The sequence below is a fragment of the Ptiloglossa arizonensis genome, chromosome 12 (genome assembly GCF_051014685.1).
Source record: "Ptiloglossa arizonensis isolate GNS036 chromosome 12, iyPtiAriz1_principal, whole genome shotgun sequence".
In the NCBI taxonomy this organism is placed as follows: Eukaryota; Metazoa; Arthropoda; class Insecta; order Hymenoptera; family Colletidae; genus Ptiloglossa; species Ptiloglossa arizonensis.
The window spans coordinates 11191620-11211834 of record NC_135059.1 but is presented as its reverse complement, the minus strand read 5'-3'; the positions used below and the strand labels follow the sequence as shown (position 1 = coordinate 11211834).

Here is a 20215-nt window from a genome sequence, read left to right as displayed (position 1 = left end):
TACAATCCACACTTGTATACTACTCGAGAAACGTATTTATTTATTAGTCACAAATAAACGATAAAAAGAATTAGCTTCGAACGATCGCATACAGATCGCAACACGAACCTCCATAGTCATTTTCCCTTCGTGAACAGCGGTCAGCAATAGAGGAAGCATGGTTTCGAGTCCAGGGAACCCAGGTGGTGGCTTCTCGCTCGATTTCTCTTGTACCGTGTGCGGTGCTTAAAAGTATAGAAACTCGTGTGTTACATGTTACAAACTTGTATCATAAATTTACATTTACCTAGGTTCATTCGTTTAAAAGTACCTAGCAGTTTATCGAAATATGGAACACGATCGTGGTTCAAAAATTGCAAAAGAGAATTGTACACGTTACGTTACGTTTACTTTAATACGTAGGCGTTCTTAATAGACGTTATACGTGTCTCGTGTACACGTGTATTTTAATACACGTTCAAAATCGTAATGTACAATTTATACTGTATGTAAAAATATTACGGTTATAATTGTAACGTTATTCTCAATCTGTGAACTTTAAAATAAAATGTGAAAAATCATGGAGTCGGTGTCACATCGTTTCCACACAAAGTGCGAAATATCTGAAACCTAAATTGGTCGAGTTGGATCTTTTCGATGAAACATTGTAAACATTGCTTTCTATCGTTTATATCGGAGTAAATGTAACGTAACAGGTACAACTTTTTCGTCGTAATATTTGTATCACGATTGTTTCGGTCATCGGGTACAGTGCATATTACTCGAGACATTCCTCGCTACGTTACATCCGAAGTTCAACGAAATGGAAGTCTGTGCCCGTTTTTTCCAAATAATTATACAACTTCGATTTTTCAGCGCTTTTAAGTACAAGTACACAAATAACATATTTTACCGTGATCCGTCGCGAAGCAATCGATCACGTCCAAATTTTCCCAGAGCGCTTGTTGATCCTCTTTGGTCCCTAATAACGGTCGGACTTGGCCTCGTCCGTGACCGATTCTCTCGAGGTCTTCGTCGCAGAGGAACAAATGATGAGGGCAGACTTCGCAAGTGACTGCCATTTCCTGTAAAAAAAACGACGAATGTTGTTCCTCGCGAATGTTGTTCCTCGAGAATTCGAATCGCGAAGAATCGAGTACACAAGGTATTCCTGAAATACATATCCGTACTTCAACAGGTGAATCTACACACTAACAACGGATATCACCTAATAAAACAAATGTAAGAAATATTTAACAACGGTTATAGAGAGTTTTCGGGTAGTTGTATTTTTCAGTTTAGTCACGCGGTTATAAATGTTTTTCTTACCTTTCCAATCAGAAGCAGTACCGCGGACCGTTTCTACCTTTGGCGACAGGTTTTGACAGTCAAGGACTAATTAACAATACGTGTCTATAATATAAACAGCTATTATATCATATCTTTTTACAATTCAAGTTGATTCTATTGTACCAATGCTAACCTTCATTGAAAGAAACGAACAAAATTTGCCAACATTTTCAAATATTAAGATGAAAAGATAAAAAAACAATGAATTGTATAAAATAAAGTGTAAAAAGCGAAAATTTTTTAACATATTGTTCAAAGAAATTGCAATTTTTCAAAACTGTTCCGAAGCTTAAATTCATTATTTTCCCTGCAACTTTGAGGCTTAATTTCATCTCCTGGATACGGACAATAGTATTTAAATAATAGTTTTTAAATACAATTCTTTCGAGAGTTTTTTGCAACAGAAGTATCTTTCATACGAAATTTTGACGTTGTTTCGTGTCATTACAAAATCGTATTTGAAAAATCGACGAGAAAAATGTCACTCTAATGGTACTACATTCGTTCTCAGATGATATTCCGGTAACCTGGTTTCGAAAAATTGATTTTGCTTTTTACACCGAACATATTTTTTCGATCCGTAATTGAAAAACCAAGGTATACAGAGCGCGCATTCATAGGGCAGTTTCACTTGTTGCTTTTTCCCCCCCGTTGAAGTATGAACATGTATTTTTGAATCGTCCTGTTATCGGGCACTCACCTTCTCTTTAGCGGCGCGTATAATTTGAATTTCCTCCTTTCGCGCCACGTGACACACGTGGATAGGTCGGTTGTGAAACCCAGCCAGCAAGAGTATCGCGGCTGTTGTTTGGCCCTCCGCGTGCACGCAAATCGGGTACTTTTTCGGCCAGCTTTGAAAGTGCTGCAACGAGCAAGGATTTTCAGTTCGTCCCGAAAACTTGTTCCCCGGTATTGCATACGTTATCTTTCGTGTAAAGGTGATCGTTATCTCCGCGATTTGTGTACTTTCCGTGAACGTGGTATCGTTGCACGGGGAACTACCGGTGAATTTTTGAAATCGATCGAAGATCGCGGACGTACTTTGATCCATACGGTGAGATCGGTCAATCGGAGTGTCGTGAATGTCTCGTTCAGATACATCTTCAAACCTGCTGCCAATGGCGCTAATTCCGGTGTTATGCTATAATTGTCCGACGAGGCGCCGACGAATATCCCGTAATCGCATCTTGCATTGCTGAGAGCCCGCTATCGAAAAAATTGTAAACATTTCGAGGATGATTTCGATTTGAAAAACATCGAAGTGAGTGGAATATGCAATGGGCAATCAAATTATTACAATGTCTATTATTTGAAAGTTTTTACGATGAAAGGAATATATGCCACCTTTTTCATCTATAAATTACCTGAACACATCTCTGCATGCTTTTGATATTTTTTCGACAGTTCTTTCATATTTCTGGCTCGTAATGCCATATAGATATATATTCTTCACCAAACTTCGAATAAGTAGTAGTTTCAAAGTGTTTGTAATAATTTGATCGACCACTGTATACGTAACGAACATAGAAAAAGTGTGAAAAGAAAAAAATTTTCAAGGAAAACTATTCATTTAAACCTTACATATTGTAGAAATGCAACAGTGAATGATGACATGTCGTTAGTATCGGATAACATTTACGAGGTGCTAGTATGTTTCATGAATTGAAATAAGAAAAAACGTTTTTTAAATACAGTCGAACGAACATTTCGTTATAAAGTTATAAAAAAGATATGAAATTAGAACGAACTTCCTCGTAGTATATCACAGTCTATAAACAAATCGATGGTATTTGCGTAATGTGTTTATATGTATTGTGTTTATCAGATTTTTGAAATCTTTGAAGGTGATTCATGATGTTTCTACTGGTACCAGTAGCTACTGGTTAGTTGTACAACCTAACTTTATTTCTCAACGATGTCACTCTTGTATCGAATTATATGACCATCGTTTTGAAATATAGTATTAACGGTAAGAGATCGATAAAAATTACATCTATCAACTTTACAGATGACAAGTAGTAAACACAACGCTCACAAATAGATTACACACATATCATCGACTTCTTCTTACGTTATAATGTACCTACTAACAGGAAATTCGTCATTATTTCATACTTTTATTGTAACTTCTTAACGAATCGTTTCTTCGACAATGTTTATAGAATTTTTTTTTCTTATTTCCACTTATATAAGGTTGTTCGGAAAGTGATTTCGTTTTTTTTGCTGAAAATGAAACACGATTTTTTTTAGAGCGTATAAACATTTGATTAAATTATATATTCTTCGTTTTGAAAAACGAAATGACTTTTCGAACAACCTATTTGGTTGTTCAAATCGTGTAATGACGTACTAATGTAATTGGATCAAATCGTGTGATGACGTACAGATAATGTACGATGATATAAGTATGGCTCAAATTAAACGATTGCAGCGATGAATTTGTACTGTACTTGGTCAGAATAACTTACTATGCATTCAGTTATTTTTACTATTATTATAAAAATATAACAAGTAAGTAAAAGAAATATGAAAAAATACTTTCGGTCTATGTTTTACAGCAAGGAAATTGTGCGAAGCAGTATCTGTAAAATGAGAGAATCACTTTGCGATTATATATCTTTGCGTCTTTCTCTCTGCCCCTCTCTTAATATATATATATAATATATATAAGAAAATTAATCTTAGATTAAATCTTTTATTACATAAGGGGGACAATCATCTTAATTTTTGTATTATCAATTAATATTATATAAGAGAAACAATCTTAGAATACTTATATATATGTACGGTATTATTCACCGATATTAAAACACGTAATCGAACAAAAACATGTAAGAAAAACATTGTGTACACTGCCAATAAGATTCTTAAACGTTAGAGGATTAAAGTGTGAGATAACCTTGACAGTTTCGCGAAAAAGCTGAAAGTGGATAGAGTCTCGAATGTTTAATGGTGGTCTGCACGCTACTTACCTCCTTGGCCAGGGAGAACGTTTGATGATCGACGACCGCAGGATTAGTGTTCGGCATCGCGAGGATCATCGTGATACCTCCCGCGAGGGCAGCCGCGGTACAGGATGCCCAGTCCTCTTTGTCGACCGCGCCAGGATCGCGCGTGTGCACGTGGACGTCGATGAAACCGGGTAGCTTGATCATCGTTAGCGAGGTCATGCAATCTGTGTGAGTTTTCATGCGAGGTGCGCGTCCATCGAGCATCCTCATTGCCTGCGAAACGGACGTCACCGCACGTTAAACATCGTCAGTTCGTGACACAACGATACGACGATTGAACGTCGTCGAGCTACTCTGAGCTGCTGACAACAAGTCCTGCGAAAGGAACACGAGTCGAACTGCACGGAACGCGAAGTACACAACTCACGCGTTCGCGTGCATTTCTCGCGCGTCACTTGCCATAGCAGTCTCACGTACTGCGCAGATATCGTATGTTGCCAACGAATCGATACAGTCGTCGTGCATCGAATCAGACGAATTTTTAATCACGGTTCAGAGCGATCACATGCGTATAGAAATCGCGCGACGAATAACGCGAATAGGAAAGATATCGAAATAAAATCAGGGAATGCATTGGCGTAGATACTCGGAATATCAAGTAGCAGGAGAACAACAAAAATTACCTATCTTTCGTAATACGATCCGATAAATTCAACGTAATCGCAATTATTGTCGAGATTAAAGATTACGTGTAAGTAACATTTTCTGGTTTACACTTATCGTGCCATTTTTAACACTTCAAGTGCCGGAGCTACGCAAATTTTGATTTTTAACATTCTCCTTTAGCGCGTGGTACACTTCTTCGGATCTGTACTAAAAATACTCTTAATTTTTGCAACTACAGCTCAGGAATTTTATTATGCGATAAAGTTTCCTACCTATAACCTGTTTCGTATGTTTTCCGTGGATACGATGATTCTATTTCTATGCGATGTGACCGTTTTTGCGTACAAATGTGGGGATCTTTGGTGAGGATTAGGTGGAGCAAGCCTCTCTGTGGTTTAGTTCACAGGGGCTTGGTAATTCACGATCTCTGCGCAGTACTAATTGGTTCGAGCAATGAAGCTAATTGAGAAAAAGTATCGAGCTAGCGCGAAGCGAGCATCCGTGCCGTTTCGTGGAACTTTTTGCGAACCATGCTCAGTATATGCACTGTGGGAAGCTGGAAAGACGTCACTTAGATTAAGGTACAATGTGTAAGAAGAATGTGGACAGGTGGAGCAATTTTTGCTCAGTCGGAGGTCTTCGAAGGCCGATTAAAACGTTCGATTTAATACGATTCGCAAATCCTGTCAGATGACTTCTTAACAGATGCTCATAGCACACTAGAGAAGAACTATAGAAATTAGTTTTTTCTCTCGTTCGTTTGGCTCCCTTAATTTTCGAATGTTGTCCTTTTATGTATCGCATGTATCGACCATTCACGTTTTTCAAACAGCAGTCGCGGATCAGATGATAAGACCGATTTGTAAACGCGATACGTAAACTAGTTTTTAAGTATCTGTTATGTAAACATATTCTTCCTATCTTAGAATCCACTTCACATGTTTTTCAGCGTCATTGAGTTATCTTTTCTAAGCTGAATACTTTTAAACACATGCAAAGGGCAAATAAATCGGATATAAACTATTTATATTACGGGCACGAAAAGGGGGAAATACGTGAATTGTGTATCGCAAATTTGTAAAAATTGTTGGTTCGATAAAAGGAGGAATCATTGAAAGACGTTAGATAAGACGATAGATAGTTGTGTATTTTTTAACGTAAGGGTAGATTAAATATTATATTTGAGACTGCCAACGCGTAACCGGGGCCCCAGGAGAAATGATTTTTCTTTAATCGTAATTTTCAAATTTGTTGGTATTATCGTTCATTGAAACAATTTTTTTATTTCGATACTCCTACGATTCCATTGTCAGCACCAAAAATATCGACAGAGATAATTCATCGAACGGCTGTAAGACTAACAATTCTCAAAATGTGAAAAAGTACTTCGAGATACTCTCAAATACGACTAAAGATTACAACTTATTCATACTTCAATGAAATTCAAAATGATAGTGCAAACGGTGTCCGATTTGACACGGGATGGCCCGTAGAGTAATTGATTTTTGCAAAAACTTGATCGTCAAAAAAAGTAATTGGAAACAATGCTATTTTTCTTCAATACTATGTTTCGAGAGTCACAGTATCAAATTCTGATTTTTGTTATTGCAAAAACTGCCGAAATTGAAAAGTATCTTTTGCACATTTTTTTACTTTGTTTTTATCAAATAACTGTCACGAAGCACAGGTACCTAGAAGATACCGTATATAATTTTTACTTTGGTTAAAGTACAGTTATCATTTTGTCGTAGAAAGTTTTTTCTTCGAGCCACGTGTGACAAAAAGAAAAACTTCTAATTTACACAAGTACACGTTGAGCATGAGTTTTCTCCTGTGTATCAGTTACGAGTTCAACGAAAGTGGCATCTTCGCATAAATATTACCAATTTTTCGATTCGAATCCACAAAGATCCTACGATACTTGTACGCGTTAATAATCGATTCATTCCTCCATGTTGCGCTTCACACGTTTCACGTAGAGAACACGGTCTTTATGCTCGTCTCGCGTATATATGTGCGTTCGACCCAGTTATCGTAACTTTATTCACCAATGTAACGTTCTAATCGACCGAAACGAGAAACGTGTGCCGCGGCACGTGTCGTTTCATCGGCGACAAATCATTTTCCTTCCATGCACATAGCGTATTGAACTTTGAAACTAGCGTTTGCTGAGATAACAGACAGGTGACTGTTTCAATGAAACAGCTCAAATATCGATGCAATGCCCGCGTGTAATCAAAGAAGCGCAATCGTAATCACTATTTCAGATTTCCAGATGCGAGCCACGTATTTTTTTAAATATCTCGTCGACTTCAATAATTGTAGTATTGTACAATCGCGGATAATCGTCCGAAAGAAAGTTATAAATTGACACGTTTCGAACGGACTTTACAATCGAGTTTTCGAAAACAGGAAATGATAACGAGAGAAAAGAAATTTACAGCTTGCGAGGGGTTACTCCAGAACTCCGAACAAAGCATTTCCTTTCGTATTTTCGAATCAAATGCTGTCGATAACGTGTCTCGACGATACACGTTTCGTCTCGTAAAATGAAAAATAGGGAGAAATATTTGTTTACACGAAAGTAGAGTTATCGCAGATATTCCGGTTGTGGTTCCGACCCGTACACCTACCTTGTACACGTGTCAAATTTATAAGAAGTTTTCGGTCTTTCGAGAAAATTGTTTCGAGAAAATCGCTGTTCAAAGTCCGCTATTAAAATTCAGCGATTAATTTAATCTCACTACGCCTTTTGCTAATAACGATATCGATGAAAATAAAAATAAACCTTTAAGTAAGCGCTTACGCGTGCACCGAGTGTTTCGATTTTAATCTTTCTCTTCGATCGATACAGTTTCTAGCGTTACTTGGCCAATTTCTCGAGTTCTTTCGATCGAATCATTCCGAAACGATATTCCTCGTAATTTAGAAAACTGGAAAACGCTCAACGAAAGCTACGAGCAAAGAGAAAAGAAATGATCGATATTTTCGAACGTCTGGTAGGCAAAAGCTCTCGGTTCGGTATCTTTTATTAATGGAACATTGTTTCGGGACAGTGAGGACCGTTACGACGCGAATCTTAAAAAGAAAAATCAAGAAAAAGAATCCACATGGAAAACCGAATAAGGAAGCCGAACGAACGAGCGATAAATATTATTAGTTCGAGGCCATCGGTTTTCAAAAAAGAGATCACCTTTCTACCGACTTTCGATGTTTGCGTATTGTCGCAACTCTCGATACGATTATAATTACATTACACCATACACCGATAACGATCGGCACAGTTCATTATCAGTGTGTCATCCAATCCCTTGGTTCAAGGTAGTTACTCTTTGCGAAGCTCTTTGAAAAAATACGGGGAATTACACGCGCGAAAACCTCGAATCAATACGACCGTAAATACCGTCCATTAGAGTCCCCGAAAACCCCAGAAAACTTCGATCGTTTGTGAATCGTAATTAATAACCGATCGTCGTTGATCGAACGGTCGTGGATCCCGATCAGAGTATCGTACTTACTTCGACGAGCAGCTTGGCACATTTAACGTCCGTGATCAATGGTACGCAGTAATCGACAGCCAGCCTCCTCGTTCGATATCCGTGGGTCATGAAGTTCGAGACACGGCGTGCACCGCCATTCCTCATCGGTAGATTGATTATAAGATCGAACTGTTTTTTCGAGAGGAAATCGGCCAGATGACGAAGCTCGCTCGGACTGGAGTCCTCGTTCATGCTGATGTTCTCGAAGGTCCATTGCACCGGTTCCACCTGCGTTACGAAACAATCATCGTGCTCGATTTAGTCGGTAATATAAGGTTCGAATACTCATCGTTAATTAACGTTCGTTATCTCCGATCGGAAGACCGGCTCTTTTTTTTTTCTTTTTTTTTTTTCAAACGCTTTATCGTCACAAGCTTTGTAACGATACACGTAGTTGTCTACTTCTCTATAACTTATCAGATCTACACGAAACACAGCTTATCGCATTCGAGCGACGATAATCGCGTTAAATAAAGTTTCACTAAACCGTCGACAGTTTCCACCGTACAAGATAAATCGTCCTAGGGTCTACAACCGATCTGTGTAACGTAAAACCGTGTAAACCTGGTGTTTCGATTTCGTGCGTACGTAAGTTACACGTTTAACTGGAATCGGCTACTCCGGATGCGAACATTGTTTTGCGCGAAGATTAGATAACGATCGAGTCACATTCTTTTTTCCATATAGCGTCCTTCTAATCTCTGCGACATCGAGCGCGTAAATCCGGCACGAGCTGGACGTGCAACAACCACGTTGTTGCATAATACGCAACAAGGAGTATCGGAGCGGAGCACCGTGGCAGTTTGTGCAACTCGTTGAGCCATCGTCAGTGAGTAGCCATCCGGGACTAGAGATCGGAAACGAGAATTTTTCATCGAGCGTATTTCGATAAGACCGAACGGAAGAATATTACGAGCAGCTACGTGTTTTCTTTTTCAAATCTATCCCGCGTACAGTTTCACCAGCATCGAAAAAAATATTGTAGTTTCTTCGCGAGTGGGCTCTACACTTTGCGCGGATTTTTCATCCGACTTCCTTGTAACGTTACACGTACACACACACTCGCGTACAAAACTAAGTTCGATCGTATTGTCCGTCGCGGATGTCTATGAGAATGTACTACAGGTAGTCGGTAAGTTGGCGAGTCCAAGGATGCTATTAGATCTTTATTGGAATAAATTCTATAAAATGTTCGGAAACTACTTCTTTTAGGTAGCTCTGTCTGTGCTTTCGTCGGGAATTAGAACGTTGAAACCTTTTTTAATCTCCTCGGTAAAAAAACGTATAAAAATCTTCGCGGAAAAACGCATAAGATTCTTCGTGAAAAAACGCATAAGAATCTTCGCGAAAAAACGCGTAAGATTCTTCGCGAAAAAACGCATAAGATTCTTCGCGAAAGATATACACATTTATCCCATCGGACAGTGATGTCCTGCTTGCCAACTTAGCAACTCCTCTGTGACACGCGAGAGGAGTTCACGCAGTGTGCAGAGTTCACACAGTTCCGAATCGTAGAAGCGTATTTAAACGTCGGGTTGAGAATTACCCCCGACCACTGGAGACCCGATAAAGGTACCGCGATTAAGGGTTGAATCACGTAGCATCGGGAGTTCCCGTTAATCGCGGTAGCCACGAAAAAGCGTTATCGCGGGACCATACCTCGATCATGGTGCGACACGGTCGTCAGTGGTAACATAAAAGTTTTGTCGTGCCCAACTCATTCGTCGATAGCCGATAGCGAAGCACGGATTAAAATTGCTTCGCCTCGCGTAGCTCGATAACAAGATAGGTAGGTATTTATCGGCCACGGAAACCCAGTGCTGGATCACTGTCTCGTCGATGAGTGTCGAATACGTGTCATCTCGTGCCTAAAACGCGCGTCATGTACGCGTATGTTGACTACTCCTCGAAGCGCCAGGTTCGAGCGAATATCAATTTGGGAAAGTGAAATTACGCGTAACGAGGACGTAATCCGTGCGCGTTCACCGTTTTCTAGAAACCGTGAAACTGGAAACGCGAGATGGGGAACTCCAAATCGAAGAATAAACGAGGCCCCCGTGGGAAAGCCTACGGGAAAAATGGACGGAACGGGTACGCGAACGACGACGAGGCACAAACGGTGAACGAAGAGGAGTACGAGGACATTGAACTGTTGCTGATGAGGAAAACGATCGAAAGGAATCCGGAAAACTTCGTCCTGAACAATCTCATGATGTGCGTCCAGTTCTTCAGGAATTACGAAGAGTATGATTTACATTTACGTATACGTATCGATTTATCGGGTTCGTTCTCACCGTTCGTTTCTTTCGAATCGTTAACGCGGACGTTAATTATCATCGCCGAAAAACATTCCTCGTCGTAATCTAATCAACGCGCGGACGTAACTTGCCGCGAGAAATATAATAATTTCCTATTCGGTGCGCGCGGGGATCATCGTAACCGTAACGTTTCAACCTTTCGACCTTTCGATCGCGATCGTTTTTCGTTCTCTACACCGTGTAACCGATTCCCCTGCCCCCGTCTTTCAAAAATCGACTCTTCGTCTCTGTCCCGTACACGAGGTCAACGGGCTTAAAAAATCACTTCTATCTACGTAGTTTAGTTAATTACGCAATATCTATACAATCTGAACCTCTTCAATCTATGTGTAACGCGGATACACTCCAATCGGCAAATTTTGTCTAAACCTCTCGCCACCCTCTCACCGCTCTACCGAATTTCAAGTGTCATTTTCTTATCAGTTCTATTATATTTTCCCTCTATCTCGCGCGATACACGTTTCTTAGAATTCCATAGCCCACTTTTGAACGTACCACTCGGTCGTTACATTATTTCCCCCCTTCTCGGCGTTCCTCGTTTCTTTCGATCTCTTCGTCTTCCGAAATTTACGCGACAAAGACGCATCGAAAATTCCCTCCCTCACGTAAACGGTTTATTCTTGGCGAGACCAGTTTCCGATATAAACAGCTATCCAAACAGTAGCCAACGAATAGAAACACTTTTCAACGATTATATTCGTGACGTCTGTTCGTTCGAATAATTGTACGGGTGAGTTTTCATCGGTTCTACGCGAGACACGATTTCACGGTATCGTAAAAATTGCTCGTTTGAAATTTTTATCCAAAAGACCAAAATTCGTTCGAATTAATTGTGCACCAATAAACTATCGAGCGAGCCGAGACTATCGAAACAATAGATAGTGTCGCGTCTAAGATAGAATCTGTTCGATAAGCCTCGGCGATAAGTCGAATTGACATATCCGGAACAAAACGCAATAATTTTGTTTTTTTCAAACTGGGTTTAGGTGAATTTTGCTCCGTTACGTATCGCTGTTATTTATATTTTATTTCTCTCGCGTCGCGTCGTATTTTACGTTAAATAGTACCGTATCGTACACAGATATTTCTTACGTCTTTAGAGGATAGTAATATTCCGGATCGATAAATAGTTGCTTATCGGTTTCGTTCAGGTGTAATCGTAAATTTTACCGCGACCGACGAAAGCGTTATTCCAACGCTTTACTCGTCGAGAGCTAATCCGTAAGATTTTTCATTTCCGCGCCTGTGCACGACTATTCTGTGAACGATCGTATCATCGATCGTCATTTTACGATCAACGTAGATCAACGCATTGGAAACCGAACTGGAAAATCGTTACCCAATATCCGATGGAAATTCAAAGCTTTGACAAATGTTCACTTCACTGTGACCGTTGTATATTGCCCGATGAGTCTAACCGATACTTAATTCTAAATACTAAAAATACTTCCTTTCGAGGAAACTTCCCGAGCTCGTTGAAGTCGTTCAAGTCATTCTCTCCGTTATCGTGTACAATTAAGTATAATAGATTATAAAATTCGCGAATAAGACCGTTCCCCGAATCTACATTTCGTTCCTCGTTACTCTGTTCGAAGATTACCCGCGGAAACCTTTGTAGCCGCAGCAAATATAAATAATTTCAATTATCGAGCGATAAACCGTTCGTAATAACAATAATAACTAATACAAAATTCAACGAATGGATCGCTCGCGTACCTTTGAGATACATCCGTCTGCCCCGCTCCGTTGTTCGTTATCGCGCGTTCGTATTCGAAATTTCGCGGTTAAATTCAAACCGCGGTAACGTTGGGAATCGTTTCCAGGGAAATCGACCACGTGAAGAAAACGTTGGTGTCGTCCCGCGAGGAGGAGTTGAACGAACGTTTGCCCGCCCAGAAGCACGTCCTGTTACCGGACGTGCTCCAGGAGCACGTCACGCGAAACGTTGGCTTCACGTCCATGCGACAAACCTTTCGCCCGACCATCGAGCCACTGCAACCGGTACGGATCTACACGGTGCACGACAATGTCGAAATCGTCGAACAGAACTCGCCCTCGTACTACAGCCGAGTGAACGATTCGATCATGTACAACATATTGTTGAAGCCTACGGCGCATCAAGGTACGCAAGAACCATCGTCCGGTAAAGGACGATTGGAGTTGGTCGTTGTCCCACGAGATGAAAAGTCACAGAAGGAAAGGGAATCGTCCAATTTTCGAAACTCGGGAAACGAAGAAATTCTGAAACTCTGGAGGTATCTAGGGGTACATTCTGTACACGTAGACACGTATCGCGCAATTTTTTGTTTCGTTGATCGAAATTTACGTCAACAGGTAGAAATTGATCTTCGAGTGTTCCGATATTTTTGATTTTCTCGTTGTAAATTGGAAAGTGTGCCAGATGGGGAAAAAACTTTCGGACAAAAGTCAGTTCTTAAAAGACCCATCGTGCGACGAATGGTAGATAAGAATATCGAGTTTTGTTTACAATTTGTTCGGTCCATTGTTCGAGAACATTAACGAATCTTTTGTCGCGCGATAGGTCCAGTTTTAAGGAGTGACTCTTGTTCTAAAAAGAGTTGAAATGAATTGGAGTAACGAAGAAGAGTGCACAATAGATATCTACGTATGCCCTACACATCCCCCAAGTTTCAGAATTTTTAGCATTTCCAAGTTGGGGATCGTCCCTTGTAAGTTGAACGCGTATAGAAGTATGAAACCTGAACGTAATGAAACGCGACGAAGTGAGATGCAACGGTGGAATTCGCGAACGCATTTCGGATGCGTTTTGCATCTCGTTTCGTTGAGTTATATTTCGTTCGTGTTCCTTGTGTCGTACGCTTGCTCGATTTAGTAAATAGCAACGGTGTAATATCGAGTCGAGTGGACGATTTTCTTTTTCCCTGTGAGTGTTTCGGCTCGTGGAACAGCGTCGAACTCCTGTCGCGTTAACAATACCATTCTAACGAACGCGTCGTGTTTGCCCCGTGTATCCAGGATACGTGCAGCTGGAGTTGCTCGAAGAATTCGGAATGGCGAAACACGGTTCGAAGGACGAGGGGATGGAGCTGTCGTCGATAGCCGAGAACGAGGACGAGTTGTACAGTGACGGAGACAGCAGTATTTACGGGTTCAAAGCAACGAGCTCGAGTCTGCGTCAGCAACGAGAACCGAAACGAGGAACGATAAACAGAAACTTGAAGTGCGGTCGCGCGATGTCCCTAGCGAATTTCAACGACGAGGAGGAGTTAGAGGAGGAGGATGAATTCCGGTCCGAGAGCAGGAACAATTTCTCCCATTTGAATCGTAACGTCGAGATGGATTTCGAGAACGGTTCCGCGATCGACGAACGAAGGAATCAGGGGACGAGGTTCCGGAACGAAGGACCTAGAGGCGATCGGGATCGTCGCCGCGAGAAACAACAATTACCTCGAGCGAAGGTCCACGGATCGGGCGAACAGAGTCTCACCAGTAGCCTAAGTTCCGGTTACCGGTCGGACAATTACACCGATAGCAACAGCAGCTGCAACAATCTCAGCCAACAGTCCAGGTCCGAGAACAGCTCGAACGAAGAGGAATTCGTGAAGATTTTCTTAGCCAGTGCAGAGCTGCCGGATCGTTGCTTCAAACGGGTTACTTACACACCGGACGGGAAAATCTACGATCCCAGGGACGAGAAGAAGCAGCTGTTGAACAGCAAGCAACGAAGAATCAAGTTGGCCCTAAGACGGCACAATTACGATCTGTTCTACGCGAGCAGTACCGTGTTCATGCAACACTTCATGAACCTGTTCGATTATCGGCTGGCCAAGTGTCTCGGTTTCGATCAAGAATCGGTCGAGGACAGACGACGCGAGGGTTGCGTCCTCTACTGCGACAAGATCATGGTGTTGAACAACGCGACGCACAGCCGCGTCGAGCAATACGAGATCATACCGGCCATTTGGCTCCAATGGCCGATCTGCGCTCAAGAATGGCTCGACAGGCCGCGCAGCACCTGGCCGAACTACGACGACGTCGAGAAGATCAAGGACTGCGGGTGTTACGTGGTACCGGAAGGTTTCGTACCGAAACGCGGCAATAGCAATCTCAACGAGGATCTCGAGTGGCAGCTCACGTTTCCCACCGGTGAACGATACCTCGAGACGTGTATGACCCAGGCACAGGTCCAGGTGTACCTGATCACCTTGATGCTGCACAAAACCTTCATGAGACCGGTGTTCGACAGCATGTTCGGTCTCACCACCGCTCACATCAGGCACAAACTGTTCTGGATGATCGAGGAACACGACCGACCGTCCAAATGGCCCGTGAACCGAATGGGCGAGTGTCTGTTGACGTTGCTCGACTCGCTTTACCGCAGCATCAGCCAGAACGATCCCACTCTCAGAGATTACTTCATCAGGGAACGGAATCTCTTTCAGCGGGTGCCCAGCGAGCACATGCTCCACACCCAGAAACAACTGAAACGCATCACCGAGAACCCGGTGATGTACGTTTTCCACGCGATGGAGAACATACGTTACAGCGAGAACTTCTTCCCGCGATTGGATTTCACGGGCCTGCTGAAAATATTGACCGCGGACACGTTGACGTTGATCAATCCGGCGTTGGTCAAGCAGGTCTCGAAACCGGTTTCGCAATCGCGCGATGAATACGCCTCGGACGACGAGAAATTCGGCACGGCTGGATTCTGGGAGGCGATTAAAAAACAACGAAAGCGACACGACGTTCAATTTGTCACCGATAAAACGCTGATTAACCCTCGCAAAGCTACGGACTCCATCATTGAAATCTCGGTGAGTTTTACGTTCGACGATAAGATCGATAACATTGTTCTTGATGCTTCCACGACGGATGACGACACGCGAGAGCTCGAGTCGGGTTCTTTTTTCACTGAAATTCTCGAAAAGTGACATCATCGGTGGCTATTTTTTTTCTTTCTTTTTTCGTACCGTTTCATTTATCGATCGTCCCCACCGTAACGAGACCACGGAGACCACCTTGCCGCGATCGATAAAACCGTTGACAATTATTGAATTAATCTTTCCTCTACTCGATTCGTCTATTCTAATCTTATCTGCGACACTACTAGCGATTAAACGTCGGACCCGCGACCAATTAGTTCCGTTCGTTTTTCAGATACGCTGCGCGGAGCTCGAGGGTCCAAGGTTATGCGCTCTACTGGACTTCTTCGTGCGACACTTTATCAAAATAGCCGAACGTTGCAATCAATACGGGGCCGATCAACAGAAAACGATTTACCTGGACCACGCGGATCGGTTATCGATCATTCTGTTCGAGTACAAACGGTACAAAAACGACGCCAGAGCTTACCGCGACAAGATCAAATTGCTCAGAAGGAAGAGCGTGAGCTCGTGGTCGAAGGAGGATCAACCGCCCGAGACGCCCAAGAGGAATCCGGAAACTGCCATATTCGTCGCCCCGCTCAGGGATCGTTTCGCTCAGGAAACCCACGACGACGCATCGATCAGCTCGTCGGAGACGGGGAGCGTCGAACGATCGCGAAAACAGTCCACACGGAGCATCGTCGATGATGTACGAAACGCCAACGAAGCGAACACGACGAGGCAACATTCGTCGGACGAAGCGAACACGACGAGGCAACACTCGTCGGCCACGGAATCGAAAACCGTGAAACCGAAAAAATTCGTGAAGATCATGGACCGTACCGAGTCCGACGAAGACTCGGAGTTCACGTACATTTGAAACCCGCGTTTCGTTTCCAGAAACGTATTACACGTTCGTCCGCAAACCGTTTCGACCGATTTGGTCCCTCATTGTTCTATTATCGCTCCAGTCGTTCGCTAATAAATTTCAAGCATTAGGAACACCAATCTGGTACTTTATTAGCATTTAACGTTATTTATACTCGAAAAAGACTGAACGCGTTCCTTAATCCGAGGACCAGCGAAACGCACGCATACCAGCGGACAACCTGATCTACGCTCTAGATAAAAATCGGTTCGGACGATATTCGTTGACATATATTCGTCCGTAGGCCGTGTGTAAATATTGAAATATATAATTTACGTTCGAAAGAGACCAATTTAACTCGTGTAAGAATTTCCCTTTCACTTACCTCGACCCCGTGCTCGGTGTAAAAGTCCGCAGTGCCCATGCTTGCGTACAATTTGTACCCCATTTTGCGAAGGCTGCGGATCGACGGCAGCATTTCCACTTTGTGCTGTAAATCGTGATACGTTCCAATGAAAAACACGACGCAGAGGGTGACTATCGTCTAACGGGGTGGTGTAGATTCATCGAAACACCGGTGTGCAAACGGTACGAAAGTCTTACCTTGAAACTTCCGATCGAGAGCAAAATCCCCTTCTGCGGTATGTGGAAACCGGTGCTCATCATTCCTTTCAAGTAAGCCTCGTATCGATTGTCCCCGAAGCAAGCGACTTCACCCGTGGAAACCATCTCCACGCCCAGCATCACGTCCGCTCCTGTAAATTGTCAATTCTGTATCATAAAGTTTCGACGGATTTCGTATTAATCGGTTCAAACCTTGGCACGAGTATTTCTCGACCGATCGCGTCCTTCCGACAGAGGGTGGTCCACGCGACTGTTTCAGGTCGTGAGTGGAAAATATCGGTACAATTGGAAAAAAGAAATATCAAAGAAAGAAGACAAACGTATTTTTCTATAAGGTGCAACTGCGTTCAACGATCGTACGAAATGCGCTTTCTCTCGACAGTTTGAATTCTTTCTATGTGTAAAGGTGCGAGAGTAAAGTTGCGAGGAAATGGTCGTGGAGATAGTTTAAAGAAACGTCTTTATCGAAGAAGATATCTAAATCGTTTTCCGTTATAATATTGCTGTTTGTTTGAAACATTATCGACGAAAAAATTATGGACCAATAATACCTAATTCGGTTCACTTTAACCGTTTAGCTACAGCACTCTGTTCCGGTGGCTTTCCATCGAGTTCTTTTTTTTTAACGAATTGTCGTTGCAACGAACCGCTTCGAAAGTCGTGTATATTATTCAAATAATATACACGACAATAGTCTTCCCTTGTTTCCATCCGCACTTATTCGCTCACCGACGTTTCGATAATAGTACTCGAAGTTTCGATCAATGTCGTTTAAGTACGATCCTGTCGCAGCTGAAAGATTCTCAGATACGGAAACCATTAAAAAGCGTTGTTCGAAATCGAGCATCTTTCTCGATAAAGACGTTTCATATTTAACCACTACTTTACCTCGATACTTTTTCGCGTAGAATCGCGAAAGTTTTCGATATACGTCACGAATGTGCATTTCTATTTAAAATAATAACGCGAACGTTATTCTTCTCTCTCCGAAATGTACAACTTTTGTTGTTGCATACTGCCACAAATGTCCCTGGTAGATCCATCTACTAAAGTAGTGGTTAAACCGAAAGATCAACTGTTCGAAACGTTACGATCGACTAGAATCTTCCATCCGTGGTTGGTCGCCATCAACGAGACAACTTCTTACCGGTGAGGCGCGAGAAAGAGAATTGGGGAACTTTAACGCCGACTTTGCCGCATCCGGCGAGGACGTCGACGGGATCGACCGACTCCCCGACGATCAATCGGGTGGCCATGGCCACGAAGTCGTGGTCCAACGTCTTCGAAACGAAAGGAAACGATCTGGATACCCTGGCGTTGCATTCGATCACCTTCAGCTCGTTGTCCTATCGAGAACAGAAACGATCGATGGTTATCGCGCGGCGATCTATATTGCCGGAGAGTATGCCCCTGAATGGAACTCGAATTCGACGATTGAAATTTTTCAAACGGGTTATCGTGTCGCGTGAACCGATTAGTGGTCGAAAGGACCATCGAGGAGAAACGCGATTCGCGATAGGATCGTGAAAAGGCGACTGGTAGACGAGAAAACCGCGAGTATCGCGTTCAGGGGCATTCTTCGCAGAATATCAATACCTCGTCAACAAATATTATTACCTTGGCGATCAGTTGCATGTTGAACGGTCCCGTTACGCAGAGGGAGGCGGCGATCGCTTTCGATATGATTTTTATCTTCATCAAGGTCTCAGCGTTGATGTCCTGCGGCGGTGTGACCAGTGTCGCGTCACCCGAATGAACACCGGCGTTCTCCACGTGTTCCGAAACCGCCATGCAAAGTATCACACCGTCGTTGGCAACCGCGTCCACGTCTATCTCTTTCGCCTCGAGGATGAACTTCGATATGACCACCGGGTGTTCTTTGTTCACCTGGCTGGCGCTCTTCAGATACGACTCGAGATCGTTGTTCGAGTGGGCGACGTTCATGGCGGCGCCGCTCAACACGTAAGACGGACGCACCAGACAGGGATAACCGACTTCCTCGCAGAACTCGATGGCGGATTTCAGATTGGTCAGTTCCTTCCATCTAGAAAACGTCGTACACGTTTCTGATCGATCGGCGAATCGAAGTACTTACTTCCGCTTACTTTCGTAGAGATGAGAAATAAAAAAATTCCCCGACCAGTACCCGATAATACCAGACAGTACCAGTATCGGTTTGAAAATGATCGCACGACTAATATTTTCTAACATTTCGTTCCAATCTTTTAATAATATTCTCTGTCGGTTCTTTCGTTTTGGATGCGTTCATCTCGAAAGTATACCCGCGCGTACAATCTTACTCGCTTATTTAGAAAAAAAACGACAACAATGATACATTACAACCTCAATTGTACCACGTTATTACAGAAAAGAACAGTCTCGCGTTAAGACACAAATTCTAGAGTAGAAAATGTTACAACGAATTACACTACCGGAGAAATGTCTTCGGATAAAATATTTTTATCGTTCACGTATTTATATACCATTACGAAATCTATATTTCGGGTCGAAATCTACCAGGGACATTTGTTTCTTCACTATTCCGTTATCTATATGTATTTTTATCGATACGATACTGATGAAACAATAATTCGGAATTTTACCGTGTATCTGACATTCATCCGATACTGTATACCAAGTGCGGTATTTTATAATGGTAATGACTCAAACTATCGAAAGTATAATATCTTTACCCATTACAAGGTACCGATTGGATTTCGTTTTATCGGTCAATTAGAGGGAAATCGTGAGATTCTCGTTACAACGATTTTTTAACGCGGTTATCGTTTCATGAAATATTAGGTCATCCCGCAAGTTCGTTTTGCAATCCTGTTTACACTCCTGTCGTTGCGTTTTATGAGCACGATCCGAGAAAATATGAAAGTCTAGATAATCGAATTCGGCACAGAGAAGCCACTCGAGAGGAAAAGATTAAAGGATAGCGACGATTGTTTTCATTCGTAGATAGCGTAAAATCTCGAGTGAGATGCGTATGCATTTTCGACACCTAATATTTTACGAATTTTGCGAAGAAAATACAGCAACTAATCCCGATCTTACCGGGATGACC

At 42.4% G+C, this 20215-nt stretch overlaps 2 protein-coding genes across 2 annotated transcripts in view; one reads left to right on the top strand and one right to left on the bottom strand.

Annotated features, from left to right (window-relative positions):
* The window catches only part of Rudimentary (carbamoyl-phosphate synthetase 2, aspartate transcarbamylase, and dihydroorotase rudimentary), a 37993-nt gene that overhangs the window by 4651 nt on the left and 13127 nt on the right, over positions 1-20215 (bottom strand). The window contains exons 10-19 of the mRNA XM_076324261.1: positions 18763-19189; positions 18293-18491; positions 17125-17276; positions 16907-17011; positions 8465-8713; positions 4302-4553; positions 2371-2535; positions 2030-2191; positions 893-1064; positions 109-224 (exon numbers count right to left, since the gene is read on the bottom strand). Of these exons, the coding sequence (XP_076180376.1) occupies positions 109-224; positions 893-1064; positions 2030-2191; positions 2371-2535; positions 4302-4553; positions 8465-8713; positions 16907-17011; positions 17125-17276; positions 18293-18491; positions 18763-19189 (1999 nt within the window). The remainder of the gene's footprint in view (positions 1-108; positions 225-892; positions 1065-2029; positions 2192-2370; positions 2536-4301; positions 4554-8464; positions 8714-16906; positions 17012-17124; positions 17277-18292; positions 18492-18762; positions 19190-20215) is intronic.
* On the top strand, positions 10097-16816 carry LOC143153184 (uncharacterized). The gene is made up of 4 exons (XM_076324115.1): positions 10097-10729; positions 12627-12925; positions 13801-15602; positions 15946-16816. The coding sequence occupies exons 1-4, from the start codon at positions 10506-10508 to the stop codon at positions 16531-16533; spliced, it is 2913 nt and encodes a 970-aa protein (XP_076180230.1). The 5' UTR covers positions 10097-10505; the 3' UTR covers positions 16534-16816.